At 42.2% G+C, this 15,634-nt stretch overlaps 1 protein-coding gene across 2 annotated transcripts; it reads right to left on the bottom strand.

The window, feature by feature from the left end:
• Positions 1–967: 967 nt before the first annotated feature.
• On the bottom strand, positions 968–13,256 carry plpp1a (phospholipid phosphatase 1a). Of its 2 annotated transcripts, none has more exons than XM_084935505.1 (6): positions 12,673–13,256; positions 10,177–10,331; positions 6,811–7,091; positions 4,008–4,065; positions 2,174–2,350; positions 968–2,006 (listed from the first exon to the last, which is right to left on the bottom strand). In XM_084935505.1, exons 1-6 carry the CDS (start codon positions 12,728–12,730, stop codon positions 1,887–1,889), a joined length of 849 nt encoding a protein of 282 aa, XP_084791631.1. In that variant the 5' UTR covers positions 12,731–13,256; the 3' UTR covers positions 968–1,886. The 2 variants fall into 2 exon arrangements, with proteins under 2 accessions (XP_084791631.1, XP_084791632.1); XM_084935506.1 differs by lacking the exon at positions 10,177–10,331 and adding an exon at positions 8,757–8,908.
• Between the last annotated feature and the right edge of the window lie 2,378 nt (positions 13,257–15,634).

Below are 15,634 nucleotides of genomic sequence, written 5' to 3'. Positions count from 1 at the left end.
ATTAATGGAAGACGTTTTTCAGAGTTCAATAGAAAAATGCTCAGCTAGTAAGAAGTACTTGCTTGGTGCTTGTTTACCATGAATAACTACAGTGTTACTGTTGCATGCAGGCAGTCAGCTTGTGGCACTGCAGTTGTGTTACTCAAGTACTGATGTTGTTTTGAATGCAGACTTCAGCTCGTCTGCAGTTTGGGGCTGTTAGGTAGTTGTTGACAATATCTCACAGATTCTGTACAGGGTCAGGCAAGCCGGCTGGCCAATCAGAGGCAGTAATACCAGATCAGATCTGATTGGTAGTAGTTTAAGCCATGCAGGCAAGTGCTATGCTCCTAACTAGGAAGGGAAATCTGCATGTCCATAAAGCCTGTCAGCAAATGGAAACATGAAGTGCTGTAAAACCCTAATGGTAGACATCGTGTTGACTTCAGACTTGTTAAAACATCGGCAGCAGATGACACCTGAAATCATCAGAGTGCAGAAACTTCATACTGGATCTAAAGCTACTGGCAACACAGAGATGTTTGCTGAAGGTAAGGAACAGCCATGGTTCATTTATCACCAGATATTTATTAGTTTCTCTTAAAATGTAGTCTGTGTTAAATCCCTAAACAGCAGAGCTTTTTCACAATTGTCAGACAGTTTGTTAGATGTACTGCTGCTCAATAAATTTTAGGCACTTATAAATAAAGATATTTGATTGTTATACTATATTATGTATTTGTAATTATTTTCCTTTGTTTTGGTTTTTTTTGGGTGGGGGGGGGGATGCATGTTGATTGACCAATAAACTAAGCTTTCAGATTACGCATCTGTTCAGGAAAAGTTATGTCAATATTGTAAAACATGTTCAAAAAGTCATTCTTTAACTTCTTTTCCGGCAGGAATATTAAAGATCAAAAGCCTCCTGCCGGTCTCCACCCACAGCACCTCATCGAGTACTAAAGACAAAAACCCTGTATGCAGGAAAAACGATATAATAAACAGCTTTATTTTTCCTTGTTTTTTTAGATGAGGGAGCGTGATGTACATATTTGACATATTTCAATAAATGACTGTAGGGTGATTTGTTTACTTACAGATTATATAAAAAGCACACTGTCCATTTATTTATGTTTACATTAGTTACACAGGAAGCTGTAATAGCAGCAGCAGTCCAGCAAAGGCAACACATGACTTGAACTCTGCAGCACTCTAACCAATCGTGATACAAATCAAACTTCCTGATTTGAACATCAGGTTAGATAGCTGGAGAGGAAGACGGCGCTGACCTGGAGTCGGCAGCTGTGTCGACAGCCTCTGGTCTGGGATCAGCTTTGCCGTCAGCCCTTTAATTAACAATGAACCTGAGGCAGCATGGTCAGAAGGATGGAGACCAAGCTGACCCTAAAGCAGATCATCCAGCACACTGACTCCAGGTCAGGAAAAGCACTAAGCAGAGATACATTCACAGGTTTCCAACCTCCCCACCCCTCCCAGCAGTGGTCAGACCCTTTAGTGGGTGCATGCAGGCAAGTCTTTCCATTGGTTCAGTAGATTCATACATGCTAAAAAAAAAAAAGAGTTCCATCCTCTCAGAACCTCTAGCCCCTAACCTACATCTGCTTCAGTCAGCTTAACTACAGGGATTGTACAGGTTGTCTCAGCTCTCTCCAGCCACGAGGAGAAGTGGTGGACAAGACAGCAAACTGTCTTGAAATTGAACAGGCCAGTGTGGTTTTTCTAGGATGTGTTTTGTCCACCGGCGCACTTAATGCACAATCAAGTAACTTCACGTTGTAAATCCATGCAGGGTATCAGAGATAATTGGCGTGAGATGGTAGGTAGAGAGCTGGGATCCCGGGCGTGCGTTTGGACAGAGCAGAGGTCGCCTCCACTGCTCACTTAGCTTAGTTAGGGCTTTCAAAGTGGTTTCCATTTGTCGGCGTCTCCTGCAGAGTCGTGTGTGGGATGTCTGCCTCTTTACGGGACTCCATTTGTGGCTTGAAAAAGTCTGACACGAAGAAGACCTGTAATAGACAAAAAAATAAATGAATAAAATAATTAAAAATAAGTGCTACTGAGGTTTGAACAGTTATATCTACACACAGCGTTTGAGTACTTACCTTGACTGCCAGAAGGGGGTGATATATAAAACCCCCTGCGGGCTGAACTTAAAGATCAGTGCAGGACTTACCACGAGCAGAGCCATGAGCGCGCCCTGTATGAGTCCGGTGAGAACGTCGCTCCAGTGATGCTTGTAATCAGACACTCTCGACAGTCCGGTGTACACAGAGGCGGCAATCAGGAAAAACTGGATGGTCGGTCTCAGCAGCCGCGCCCAGTCGGCCTGGAGCCGAGCCTGCAGGTAGAGCTGAGAAACACAAGGGCCATGCTTTTAAAGTACAGACAGTCACAAACAAGCACATGTGTCACTGTCAAAGCCAAGTACACGCTTCTGTTCCCGCTTCCGCAATGAGCGGCTGGACGTTCATGAAGGGAAAGGATGTGAAAAAACCCCTGCTGGTCTCAGAATTTTACTGATAGAAGGAATTTGTTCAATGCAGGCCGTTTATCTGCAATTGATCGATGATCTAAGCTGATAAATGTCTCTATACCTCTGTTTGCCTCAGGAACAGTGTCCAGTGAGTTAATTTGTTCATGTTTAAAACAGGGTGTAGCCCCAAGGACAGACAAGCTTCATGGCTTTGCAAAGATTCATGCTTCGTGTCTTCCTGCTGCACTTCAATTCTGACGCAAATGTCATTTAAATGGCAGCGCTTTTCCATACTTCAGACTTCCTCTTTGCCGGAGGGTGTGTGTGAGAGGTTTATCATGCCAAGACTTTGTCCCTGCGTCTATTTATATCTGCTGCTGTTGAATGAGTCAGCAGACCGCAAAGTCCATCGGAGGCAGGCAGTAAAATCTCCTCAGAACAACACACAGAAGTGCTGCTGATAACGGGCGCGAGGTTGAAGGTGCACAGATGTAATCTTAAAGAACTGTAAGTAATCATTTGGAACATAATGATGTCTGCTTCGTGACGCCATGAAACAACAGCCAGCAGACACTCAGCTTATCATAAACAGCCTTGGTGAAGCATTTGCATAATTTCGTCTAAACTACCAGGAAGATGGCTACAGTTATGGACTCGTCAGCATAGCGGAGAGGTGAAAAGTTGTGCCTTTGTGTCCATTAGACCATCTGAAGGAGAGTTTCCTTGTTTTCAACGACTGACGGGCGTAGCTGTACATTAACAGGCGGAAGATGTAGAAAGTGGAGCTTTGCTGGGAAATAAAGGGAAAGTTCCTGCACTCTGGGGGGGACAAAACTCCAAGCCACAACATCTAATCACTTTTATTTCTGCTTCCAGAGCAGGTTTGCTTAAGTTACTTCAGTTTTTATTGTTTAAAAATGCTAAACATTTTCAAACAAAAATTAAACTAACTAGTTTGGTTGTGTTTTTTTCTTTCTCCCTACTCTCACCTCCAACCGGGCTGATGATGGCTCCTCTCTAAGCCTGAGCCTAGTTTTACTGGAGTTTTCTTCCTGCTTGCTCACTGGGAGTCATCTGACTGTTGGGGCTTCTCCGTATTACTGCAGGGTCTTTACCTTACGATATAAATTGCACTGAAGTTGTAATTTAGCGCTATGAAACGAATAAAATCTTAATTAAATTCAAAGTTTTTTAATCTAATTATAATTAGTTAAAGTTATAATTTTAATGATAGATTTTCAACTATAAGAAAGTCCCCCACTCACCCCGACCTTGGATTGGATAAGCATATAAGAATGGATGCATAGTTCAAACAAATACTAAAACTTTCTCTGTTTTAATTCATTTTAGTTACTTTTTCAAGGAGTCTGATCTTTAGTTGTTGTTTTTTTTGATTAGCTAAAATGTTTCTTTGACATCGAAGTTTAGTTTTCAGTTAACTATAATAACCTTGCTTCCTCAGCCGCCACACTGGTCAAGTCAAACATTGATGGATGGGATTACAGATCAACATGCAGCTGGCTGAGATACTTACAGCGAGGAAGAGCATGCAGTACATGGAAAAAGACGAGTGGCCGGAGTAGAACGAGAGCCTGCAACAGAGAGACAAAAGCACAGCTCAACACCGAGTAAGGACATGTTTTTATTAACACGGCGGTCTGAGCTGACTGGAGAGTCCCCGGCTTTAGTTAGCTCTCGTTTGAAACACCACATCAGCAGCCATGTGCACACACTGTGGATACTGTGGCACAATTTTCCCAGTCAGGAGGCTTTTACTGATCAGATTTAGGGCCTGGACTGCAGCGCAGAACAACCTGCTGCTTGTTGAAAATCAGTGGATTATGTGGAGGAATTTGAAAAAAAAAAAAATCAGCTACTGCGTTAAGGATCTCTATAAACCAATACTTGCAATACTCTGCTTTAAATTCAACATCTTATTTCCCCTAACCCTAGAGAGCCAGGTTAGCACGAGCCCCAGGAGCTGGAATAAACGAGAAATATACTAGGTTGTAATAAAAACCCAGAATTATCCTTTGACCTAAAAGCACACTTTAGGCCCACAGAGCTGCTAACATGACACTTATTTTCTTTAAAAGCTCTACAGGAAATCCCTCAAAATGGCAAAGCTGAAAATCTTCATCATCATTAACAATTAAGCTAATCTATAAATCAACTCCCCAGCAGCGACTGTTGGTTACACCCAGCAGAGTAAACAATAACAATGCCGACCTCCATAAATCCCCAACAGTGGCATCAGATTAGGACTGTGGCACCCTGTGTGGGATCACAGGATGAAAAATTCATGATTGCCACCTTACAAATCAATATTTGTGATTTCACGTCCATGGAAATGAACTCAATCCTTGACAGTGAGCTGTGTCTTTGCTGGGCAGTAAACCTTAGACACAGAGGTGTCATATTACTGTAAGATGATGCTGGGCAGTCTATCTCAGCCTCCTCTCTCCTCTCCTGTTGCAGTTATTAGATGCATTAGAGTCCAGCAGATGCCAACAAAGACAGGGAGCAGCTTTTTATTAAAAAAAAAAAAAAGCAGACTGCTGAGTAATAATGGTGCTCCAGGAAGCAATGATAAACGTACAGCAGATAACCCAGCGCGGTAAAGGGTAGGTGGGCCCTTTACGCTCAAGGGCCGCAGCTCGAGCAAAACGTTTCCCCGTCTCGCTTTAAACAGATAAAGAAGGGGAGAATCAAATGTAACGTAAACCTCCTCACAGCCCATAATAAACACGTAACACTCTGTATTCCTCTGTGGCCGGGGCCTCCGTCAGACTGAGAAGAGGAAATCCTCTCCTCCCAATACTCTTCCTCCTGCTCCTGCCGATAAGAGACAGAGACCTTAAATCTAAATACGCTTTACATTCCTGTGATATTACTCAAAGCGGCTTGCGCTGCAGCTGCGCACATTACAGATGTCACCCATTTACCACATCTAAACACTTCCCAACTGTTTTTTTAAAAATGATCTTTATCTATGCCAGAACATCATTAATGACGACTGTACTATGAAGGAGTGCAACATAAACAAGGTTTGTTTCCTTTCCCTAATGACCAAAATCAAATCAAGCGGTCATGTGGTTCTCAACTGAATTAACTGACCCGGCTTTTCTGGGTCTCGGTATGAGCGGTGGTGCTAACGCCGCCGGTGACGGTAAACAATGGACAATGGATGGGAGTAAAGCTGGATATTTCTTACAAGAACATTATAAAGAACAAATAAGACTTCAGAAGTATAATCCTGCTGCAGCCTCAGCCAGGAAGGACAAATGCATTTAGGCTGTGTGAATCTAAAAATGAATTTCACTCACTCACTGTGTGCTTATAGATCATTAGTTATTATTGTGTGTCTTTATGTCCTGTCTGCCTCCCATCAACCCCAACAGATCGCAGCAGTTTGGTTCTGGGGAAGGTTTGGTGTTTAAGTTACTACGGTGATGTGCTCCGATGGGAAGTGAACTGTCCCAGCGCTGAAAACTAAGAAACCTGAGGTTTGCTAACAGCAAATCCAGCTTCACAGTACAGCACTTTGCTTTGTTCTAACTGTGCGAAAGTAATCAAACACTTAATACCTGAGACTTAAAGTATGTCAGAAAAAACGCAGAATTGTGTACTTACAAATACAGCTCATGGTTGTGGCTGCTGAACCACTATCTCCTGCAGGATATGGTGCTGAGTAAGTGCTGAGAATCTACCTTATTTATAATACCAAAAGGGGCCATCTCAACTCAGGCTTACACGTATAACTGGAACCTACAGATTTCTCACATTGGCGTGACGTTGCTAGGTTTGATGTGCTTGTTCTCATTTACGCTTCAGTAACAGATGCAAGTGATGCTGAGCACAAGCTGAAAGTCGGAAGCACAACTCTAAAACGGTTATTCAGAAGTTGTTCAGTGACATGCTTCACCTCTGCCCTTTGTGCTTATGCTGTGGACATGTTACAAAACATGGCCTGAGGATTTTTCCAATAATCAGCTCAACAACAAGAAAACCCCAAAACAAACAAAGCTGGTGTGCATAAAGTTGGAAAAGAGGTGTTCGTTTCAACATCTGAAATCAAAAAAAGAAACAAATTCATTCTTATTTGAACTCGGGCTGCAACCGCTAGTTTCAAATCTAAACATCAGAATAAAAAGATAAATCAGAGTCCATGGTGATCTGTTTAAATGGTTTGCTTTTTTCCAATAAAAGGCCAGCTGGAGATTATACAACATAAAGCACTGAATCATCACACTTGAGAAGCTAGCCTATACATCATTTTTGCTCAAACTGACAATCCTGCTTCGAGCTCTGCTTTCCTGGTGCTGGGTCATACATACCGGGCCTCGTTGACCTGCTTCGCGTCTCCAGTGCAGATGAAGTCTTCGATGTAAGTCCCTGCAGAGCAGTTGATCAGTTTCCAGTCGGGTCTGCACAAATCCAGGAAGTGCGGCCTAAGCCGGCCGATCGAATACTTGGCGATGTCCGTCAGAGACTGGCTCATGGCGGCACCGAAAACGAAGGTGCCGATGGCTTTGTAAATGCAGGCAACGTAGCTGCCGAAAGACGACTTGGACTTGATGCGGTTTAGATGAACTAAAAGACACTCGCCAACAATCATCTGCAACGAGGGGCGGGAGGACACAGAGTTACACCTTTATACAGAATGACAGGGTGACACATTTAAAAAGAAGATGCAGATAAATGAACGTCAGAGGCAAAATCCCAGGATCATTTTTTTGATTTTGTTTTTGAAGACTCATCTATGATGATTTGCTTCTTAAACAAGAATTAGATCAGAAGATTGACTCTTCTGTCAAATCAGGACCTGAATATAAACCCACAAATTAGCAAAGACTGGACATGTGGTTATGAATAATTCAATTAAATCTCATTTATATAGCACCAAATCACAAACACAGCCACCTCAAGCTGCTTTATACTGTAAGGCAGCGGTCCCCAACCCCCGGGCCTCGGACCGGTACCGGTCCATGAGTCGTTTGGTACCGGGCCGCGAGAGTTGAGGCTCAGGTGTGAAATGTATGGTTTTCAGGGTTTTTATCGGTTTTCAGCGTCATTTTGCTATCGTTTTTATCATTAACTCGGGTTTCCTGGGTCTTTTCACGTGTGTTATGAATAAATCTCCTTTTTTCGGTACCGGTACTAGTTTTATTTTGTTGTATTTATCCGCGACACCTTAAAGGTCGGTCCGTGAAAATATTGTCGGGCATAAACCGGTCCGTGGCGCCAAAAAGGTTGGGGACTGCTGCTGTAAGGTAAAGACTCTACAATAATGCAGAGAAAACCCCAACAACCAGACAAACCCCTTTGAACAAGCACTTGGTGACAGTGGGAAGGAAAAACTCCCTTTTAACAGGAAGAAACCTCCAACAGAACCAGACACAGAGCAGAGCCAACTTTGAATCTGTGCTATTTCTTCATATCCAGTTTTTATGCTAAGATTATGACATTAAATAATGAAAAAAATGTCTGACAAATTTGTTTTTTTTGATCTTCTGATCTAATCCTTTACAACAAATAAAATCCTTCTCATAATGTCGAACTGCTTTCGAAATACATAAATGCTCATTTGACAGTAATCAGAAGGGTTCTCCAACAGCTGCTGAGGTCACAGGAGGATGTCCACTTAACACAGTAAGCCTCTCTCTTTCAGTTCATCTGAAACTTTAAATGAAACCTGAGGCTTATGAGCACGTTATCATGTTTCTGCAACGCTATGAACAGGCAGCAGGCCTCGAAGGCTTAAACAAACACACTGCTTCTTCATTATTACTTTACAGCAGAAGAGCTGCTTTATCTCGACTTACAGTTAAAAATAGTGTAGGTTTAACAACTCTAAATAGCCGTGTTATTACTTAAAACGATAAAACCTGACCTCCGTCATCACTAGAAGGTTTGCGTAGACCTTCACATCTGTAGGTTACACATCTGCTCTATTTTAAAGCCCGAGGCGGCAGATTAGGTCAGGTAAAAAAAACAAACCCCTACCTCTTTTCTGTTTCCTCATTAAATGTAGAACATTCAAAAAATGATTTGAACAAATCAAACTGCTAGCACATTAGTAGAGTGGGGTTAAAAGGTTTTTTAAAAAGCAAAACAAATCATGCATTGAGGATTATAACCATGCAGTTCCATTAAGCAGGGTCACGAGTATAAGAAGAAAAAAGAAGTGGATGAAAGCAGTCAGCAAAACTCCAAACTGAAGAAGAGTAAAAAAAAAAAAGATGTACAGAAGTGAACAGAAAACAAAAACTGGTGCACTTACAGTGAGTACCGTGACGGGAATCATGACACCTCCTAACAACTGATAGGAAATGGTGTCGTCTTTATAGGGGTACTTGATTGAATCATCGTTACAGAAAAAGCCCCGGTGGAAAGGACTGTGTCGCAGAGTGAGAATTGCAAATGGGAGTCCAGCTACCAGAGAAGCAATGAGACAGAGAAACAAATACAGGTTACAAGATGTCAGCGGGACAGAGATCTCTCCACCACGCAAAGCAGGAGCCAGCAGCCACGTGAGAGGGCGTCGAGGAAAAACCCACGCTCCTCTGAAGTCCAGCTTTCAGGAACATCATTAATAGTTAAAGTGTTAGAGCGACAGATGGTGAAACTGTGGTTAGTGTTTCTGTTAATGAAGAAAAGTCAATCATAAAAAAGATTAGAGCTGAGCAGGTGCATCTCCTGTGCTGGGATCAGCGGCGATCGTGTTTCTAGGCTGATTCGGTCTTTTTGTTATCAACACACTTTCCTCTTTCCTAAAAAGAAAAAAAAAAACTTCCTCAGTGGTCCTGTTCCATATCCCCACGTATCCTCCCAAACCTCACATTAACAGACAGGGAACAATGGAGTCAATCGTAATAACGCTGAACAGCAGTTATTAGACATTGAGGTAAAAAAAAAGAGAGGGATGAATCACTGATGCTACAAAAGCAGCAGAAAGCAGACGCTCTTCCTGCTCTTCCCGTCATTCTCCAGAAACAACCGCTCTGTTCCAGAAGAGCATTCCAGCTATTTTAAGGAACAGAGGACGCAGCCTGAATGTCTGTTGCACAGATTAATAACAGAGACATAAAGTTCTCTCTGATGTTTACATAAAACCAACCCCCCACACCCCTCCAAAAGGCCTGGCCTCAGTCATTATCCACAATTAAATATCTGGAAATAGTCGATTGTGTGCTTTGCTGGACTAAATGTGATTTAGAGCTCTGTGACTGCGTCAGGAAACCAAACAAGTGAATTACAGGGTTTTTTACACTACAAATCCATCTGTAGTGCTTGACAATGACAATAAAATAAACTATTATTAATTGTTCTGCAGTAGTTGTAAAGTGGACATCCTCCTTCACCTTTAACTCTTTTTAATACACCTCCAGTAAAAGCAGCCGACACATATTCAGAGTCTCAGTAACAATCAGCGGTGTCACTGCTGTCCTCCATTCGACTCTGGGTGTTTATTCTTTGATGTGCTGCTCTCTCAGTCCCCACAGACCACCTCACAGTGGATATTTTGACTTGCCAAAGCTGATAACAACAGTAAAGACTGCTTCCCATGCAAGTGGGGCACTAAAACAGCCGCTTATGCGTCACACCACAGGAACCGGCTCAGAACGGAACACGTGCTTGTTGGCAAGTCAATATATTGGCTGTGATGTATGTTGAGCCTGCTTTAAGCGACTCCTACTTACACAGCTAATGGGCAGGGCGAAGCCCACAGTGTAGAGCACCGTGGAGGTGATTGTACTGCTGTGGAAAGGGTACTTGATGCTGTCGTCTGTACAGAAAAAGCCCCTTTGGTAGGGACGGATCTTACCCAGGTTATAGGCTGCCAGAGGCAGACCTCCTGTGGAAGGAGAGACCGGGAGGAATTACCACAGCAAAAATTCACACGTTAAAAAAACATACAACATATCATACAGAACGAAGGTGTTAGAGTCATAGTCAAACGGCACAAACCTTATTATGTATTACTTGTGTCGTTAAATTTGATGAAAAGATCAATATATCATAAAAAGCTGTTTGCTTTATTTTATTTTTATTAATAATGTTGAAGAACAAGAACAATAAGAACAATGTGTGGCATTAGTTCAGGACTACTTCAGACTGGTGATTATTTGGTGAAAAAGACTGAACATCTACAACAGCTGCACTACCTTGTAATGAAATGCAGTCCCCGTCCTAATAGTAAGTAAGAACTACATCAGGTTACACAAGAAATACTGGTTTATACTCTGCAACATTACAATTTAAAGATGAAAACATCTTCCGGCACGAGTGACATAACCACTCATTGGGCAATTTGTCAGCAAACTGCGCTGAGAGGTTTGTGGCTGGACGACTGACTCACACAGATGTGAGAGGAGCTTTGGACTCGGCTAAGATAAAATACCATAAAGATACCAGAACGGGCTGATTAGTTAGTCCAAAGTCTTGATGTAATGCTGCTGCCATTCCTGCAGGCTGTTTGGCCTGTTTAGCTCATTGTACGGTGCGGAGAAGACAAGATTCATTTAAGCAGAAAGCATGAGTCCATCAGTGAAAGGTAATGCGCAAGGCTGCAAATGGACGGGCGCGCACAGACGCACAACGCCAGGATATGCCATCATCTACAAATAAACTGCCCATTCATTCGGCCTGGTATTTCCGCTCTGCGTGCCTCCTCTGCAGCTGTCCTCACCCTCATGAGGGACAGCTCCTCACCAGCTGAAGTTGACGGCCTGAAGCAGCTGGAGATGCCAGAAAGCTGGGACTGAAACGCACTCCAGCCAGCTCACGGTTAACTTTACAACTGCTGCGAGCAGCCAAACACAAACAAATAGGCAGAGAAGAAAAAAAAAAGAAAAATATTAATCTCACATTTACCAGATGACATTCCTGTGATTCTAACAGCACAACATGCATGTGCATGTTTGGCAACATGCAGCAGTGCATGACTGCTGCTAACAGCCTCCGTCTGTCTGGAAACAGACTCTCACAAGATGCCTACTTGTAATTTAATAGCCCCTTTGAATTAAAGGGTGAATGTGAACTGCACGCAGGCAGTCAAGCAGCTTCTCAGGGCAACACGGGTTCAGGTGTAGAGCAGAAAGAAATCTGCATCCTTTAATTGATATATGTTTCTTTTTGCTCACCTTAAATCTAAGACATAGCAATTACTGCGATGGCCAATTGAGAAATATCAACACGACTACAAGACCTGTTGAAACATGATACTAATTAAATTTAATCACATTTTATTTGTATAGCGCCAAGCCACAACAACAAACCCTACAATAATGCAGAGCAACTCACAAGAATCATACGGCACTCTGTGAGTAAGCACTTGGCGACAGTGGGGAGGAAAAACTTTCTTTTAACAGGAAGAGACCTCCAGCAGAACCAGGCTCGGGGACAAGCAGCCCCAGCCCCCCAGCCCTGTTGGGAGTGGTTAAAAAGTGCTCTTCATTATAATGGTAGAATCTCTTTGCTTCACTTTAATGGCCAGTTTGTGTTTGCCGTGTCTGGAGAAGATCTTTGGTGGGAACAGAGACTGAGAAATGAGTCTCTAACTCAATCCACGGGTCCCACCATGTGGGGCTATTCAACACGTCAACAGTACAGTTTCAGATTTGCTCTGCAGTGCTTTCAGACCTTTTGAGGGAGGGAAAGTGCAGTCATATGTATCAGGAAACTTTGCTGAGCACAGGTAGCACTGTATTCTAAACTAAGTGTCAGGAAATTTACATTTGGCTTAAATGAGTCAAGGATTATAGAGCAGCATATAGACTCCAAACTTCCCCTTACATAAGTGAAAGAATAAGTCAGTGCGCCACAAGTACCAAACCACTAGATCAGGAGAGAAATCTACTGGTACAGTGTAATTAATATGATATTCAACGCATGAATTATTAGTTTTACACTGCGTCTAATGTCATAATTATTTATCAGCACATGCTGTGCCAGCACAAACTGAAAAGTCAGTTTGCATAGAAGCTGCTGAAGATAAGCTCACATATTACAGCTGTACTGTAGCACCACTGTAAATACAACGTCAGTGAATCCAGCACCACTCCCTTCACGTGAACGAAAGCTGCTAAATACCCATTCAGCAGGTTTATACCCGCTTCCTAAATCGGCTTATATCGAAAAGAATAACAGCATAGTACATAAAAGCGAGGACAGGAAAAAGGCGTTTAAATACATACCCAGAACCAGACAGACTATATCTAGTAGGACAAAGGGGATCCCTCTCATGTCGAACATGTTGTCTCTTGTCTGTGCTTTCCTGAGTCCCTGTCTGCTGCCGGGTCTTCTGCCGTAATAAAACACCAGGGGGACGCTCCTCCTCAGGACTTAGCTGCTGCTGTGCTCCTTCCGATTGAATGAGAGCCAAAGGAAAGCAGCAGCGAGCTGTTTAAAAAGCACAATAAAAGCCGACGCCCTCCAAAGAAACACAAAGACCACCCCGGACACAGGAGAGCAGCTGCATATCAAAAGAAGCGAGTGTGGCTCACAGACCGGCCTCGCTGCTGTGTTTGTTGATGTTGTTGTAGTTGGGTGGGGGCGGTGGTGGTGAACTGCAGCGCAGCCGATGACTCCGCATATGCTTCATGATGGATTTACAGCCGATTTGAAACAAAAAAAAAAAAAAAAGCTTCGTGATAAAAACAAACAGCAAGTCTCGGCTCGCAGCTGTCCCGCGTGTCGCTGTGTGTATCCAATGAAACACGAGCCTGTGGCGGACCCGAGGAGATCGCAGCTACGCCAGGCCCGCTGCTGCCTTCACGTACCCGCGTGAAGCTGGGGGAAATATGTAGCTTTAAAATGGTGCGTTCATATAATATCGGTAGATTGTTGAAAAAAAAAGGTTTTTACAATTACAAGGCAATTATTAACGTTTTTTTCCGCTGAGAAAATTAATAGAATTATGAGGATGTGCCTCTGGGGACCCTGAATGTTTAAATACATGTATTAAACTAATATTAGGCCTGATTGTTTGGATATTTTATTGCATCTTAAAAGATGTGGAGAACGGCTTTTTTAGGCTATGGCTTATAATTTGTATGTACATAATTATAGCTAATGTCTAACAAAAACAAAAGTTTAATGCGTGCTGTCCTTTTAGAAACTGCCTTTTGCATTTTAATTTCACAAATAAATAAACATTTTTCATTGAACCGCTATATCAATATCGCCCTCTAGGGTCCGGTGGTTGAACGTGCGCACTTCTTTAGCATTGATTCACATTCCAATGTTTTCAGTCCCGTGATCACCGTGATTTATCTGCAGATATTTAAACACAAAAAATTGACTGACATTGGTTATATAACCCTCTAAACAAAACATTGCGTGTCAAATGTCCATGAAGAAGTTAAAGTTAAAAGAGGAAACACTAACTTCAGCACAGCCATTTGCAACAGCTCTAGTTCCTAAAACCTTATAAATTCAGTTTGCATACCTGATGCATTACACGCTCATGATGTTCCCGATCACATATTCATCAGTGAACAAATCTCAAATCCAAGTGAGTCACATTTCAGGTCTCAGTTTGATCAGTTTGGAGACAAAGTTAGAGAGAGGTTAGAAAGTTAAAAAGAAGAAGATATGCTAATTTTTAAAAGTTTACTTCAACAGCCATCACTATTTTGCTTACTTGTTAATGCACGAGAAATAAACAGATATATAGTCTTAAAGGACCGATAACTTAAAGACTTAGATTTCACTTCTTTTCCCCCACTGTAAAGAAGTGAAATCACTGTATTAAACATGTTAACACACTGTATTAACATGTTTGCCTGTGACAATCACGGTACATAGAAAGATTGCTTTCACAATAAATGTCTCCATGACGACCTCTGAGTGCTTCCTGTAGTGCTCAGAATCAGCAACCAATTCACACATGGGTACACACATCACAGACAACTTAGGTTTCAGTACTACTAAGAATTAGAGCTGTGTATAATCTGTAGCGGTTTGAGATAGGGAAGTGACACATACAGTACATAACTGGCTGTATAGCAGGGCGATATGACCAAAAATATTTATCACGATATACATTTCAAAATTTGCGATAACGATATAACTGACGATATAATTGATGTGAGACAAAATACTTTACAACTCCACAACTTTATTAGTGCAAAAAACCCAACGTATTTCCACTTAAACAAGCAGCTGTTTTTTATGTGCATTAAAGTTATATAAAAACGTAACAGTGCAAATTCCTTGCTGACAGTTTAACCAAAAGGCATTTCCAGCGGAAACTGGCCAGCATATCCTCAGTATAACCATGTATAATATCCACAAAACTTAAAAAGAGGTTATACACACACAATACGGTAATATTATGTTGAAGCACAGTACGTATCACTCCGCGAGGCTCCTGCCTACGATAGCCGTAATGCTCCGACAATCCATCAAGCGGTGCAGGTTCGTAGCTTAGCAAAGTCGTACTAAAGCATTTGACAGATTTTCGAGCGCCATGTACCACATAAAATCGTTTCGAGGTCAGTAAACACAACCAGAAGGCACACGGGATTATAAGGGGCACTGTCGATTTTCAGAAAAATCAAAGGATTGATTTTAAGTGTGCCGTATTTTCCAAAAAACACGGTAATAATGACGGTCCGCTAGCATGCTCTACCAAAAATAGTGTTTTGTTGTGTTTCTGACGGACGAAACCAGTTCCACACCACTGAAGTTGCAGCACTTTTACAAACCAATTCTAGTTCATCTGTTTCATTCAACGATCAGCTTTCGCCCTTCTCATTCTCCGTCGCCCCATGCTTTTTCCGCCACGTGCCTATGAAAACAAAGGCACTGCGCATGCGCGTTTTACCCATATTCTATCGTGATGTTTCATTTTCTTATCGTTGCCCAATATTATACCGGTATTACCGTGAACGGTATGATATGGCCCAGCCCTAACTGGCTGTGTCACTGGAAGAACTGCGATGTAATGATTAGTCTTTAATATTGCTGTGAGGGAATTTGGGTCCACTTTAATCATAACTGATGACTGATAATTTAACAAGAGGGGGCAGTTCCTTTTTCACAAAGAGTCAGGTTCATTTTTCTTTCAGTGCATTTACTCAGGTTATCTTTCTCTAATATTAAAATTGTTAATATTTTAAAAAAGAATCAGGCAGGGGCAAATGTTTTTGCAGC

Source organism: Perissodus microlepis, chromosome 7, assembly GCF_051167445.1.
Source record: "Perissodus microlepis isolate ML-2025 ecotype Zambia chromosome 7, ASM5116744v1, whole genome shotgun sequence".
NCBI lineage: Eukaryota > Metazoa > Chordata > Actinopteri > Cichliformes > Cichlidae > Perissodus > Perissodus microlepis.
This window is presented reverse-complemented; position numbering and strand designations above follow the sequence as displayed.

Excerpts from the sequence above, each read along its gene's own strand:
- plpp1a (XM_084935505.1), bottom strand. The coding sequence starts at position 12,730 with ATGTTCGACATGAGAGGGATCCCCTTTGTCCTACTAGATATAGTCTGT. Across the intron at positions 4,066-6,810 it reads AAGCAGGTCAACGAGGCCCG|GCTCTCGTTCTACTCCGGCC; the intron begins GTATGTATGACC and ends TCTCTGTTGCAG. Across the intron at positions 2,351-4,007 it reads ACTGCATGCTCTTCCTCGCT|CTCTACCTGCAGGCTCGGCT; the intron begins GTAAGTATCTCA and ends TGTGTTTCTCAG.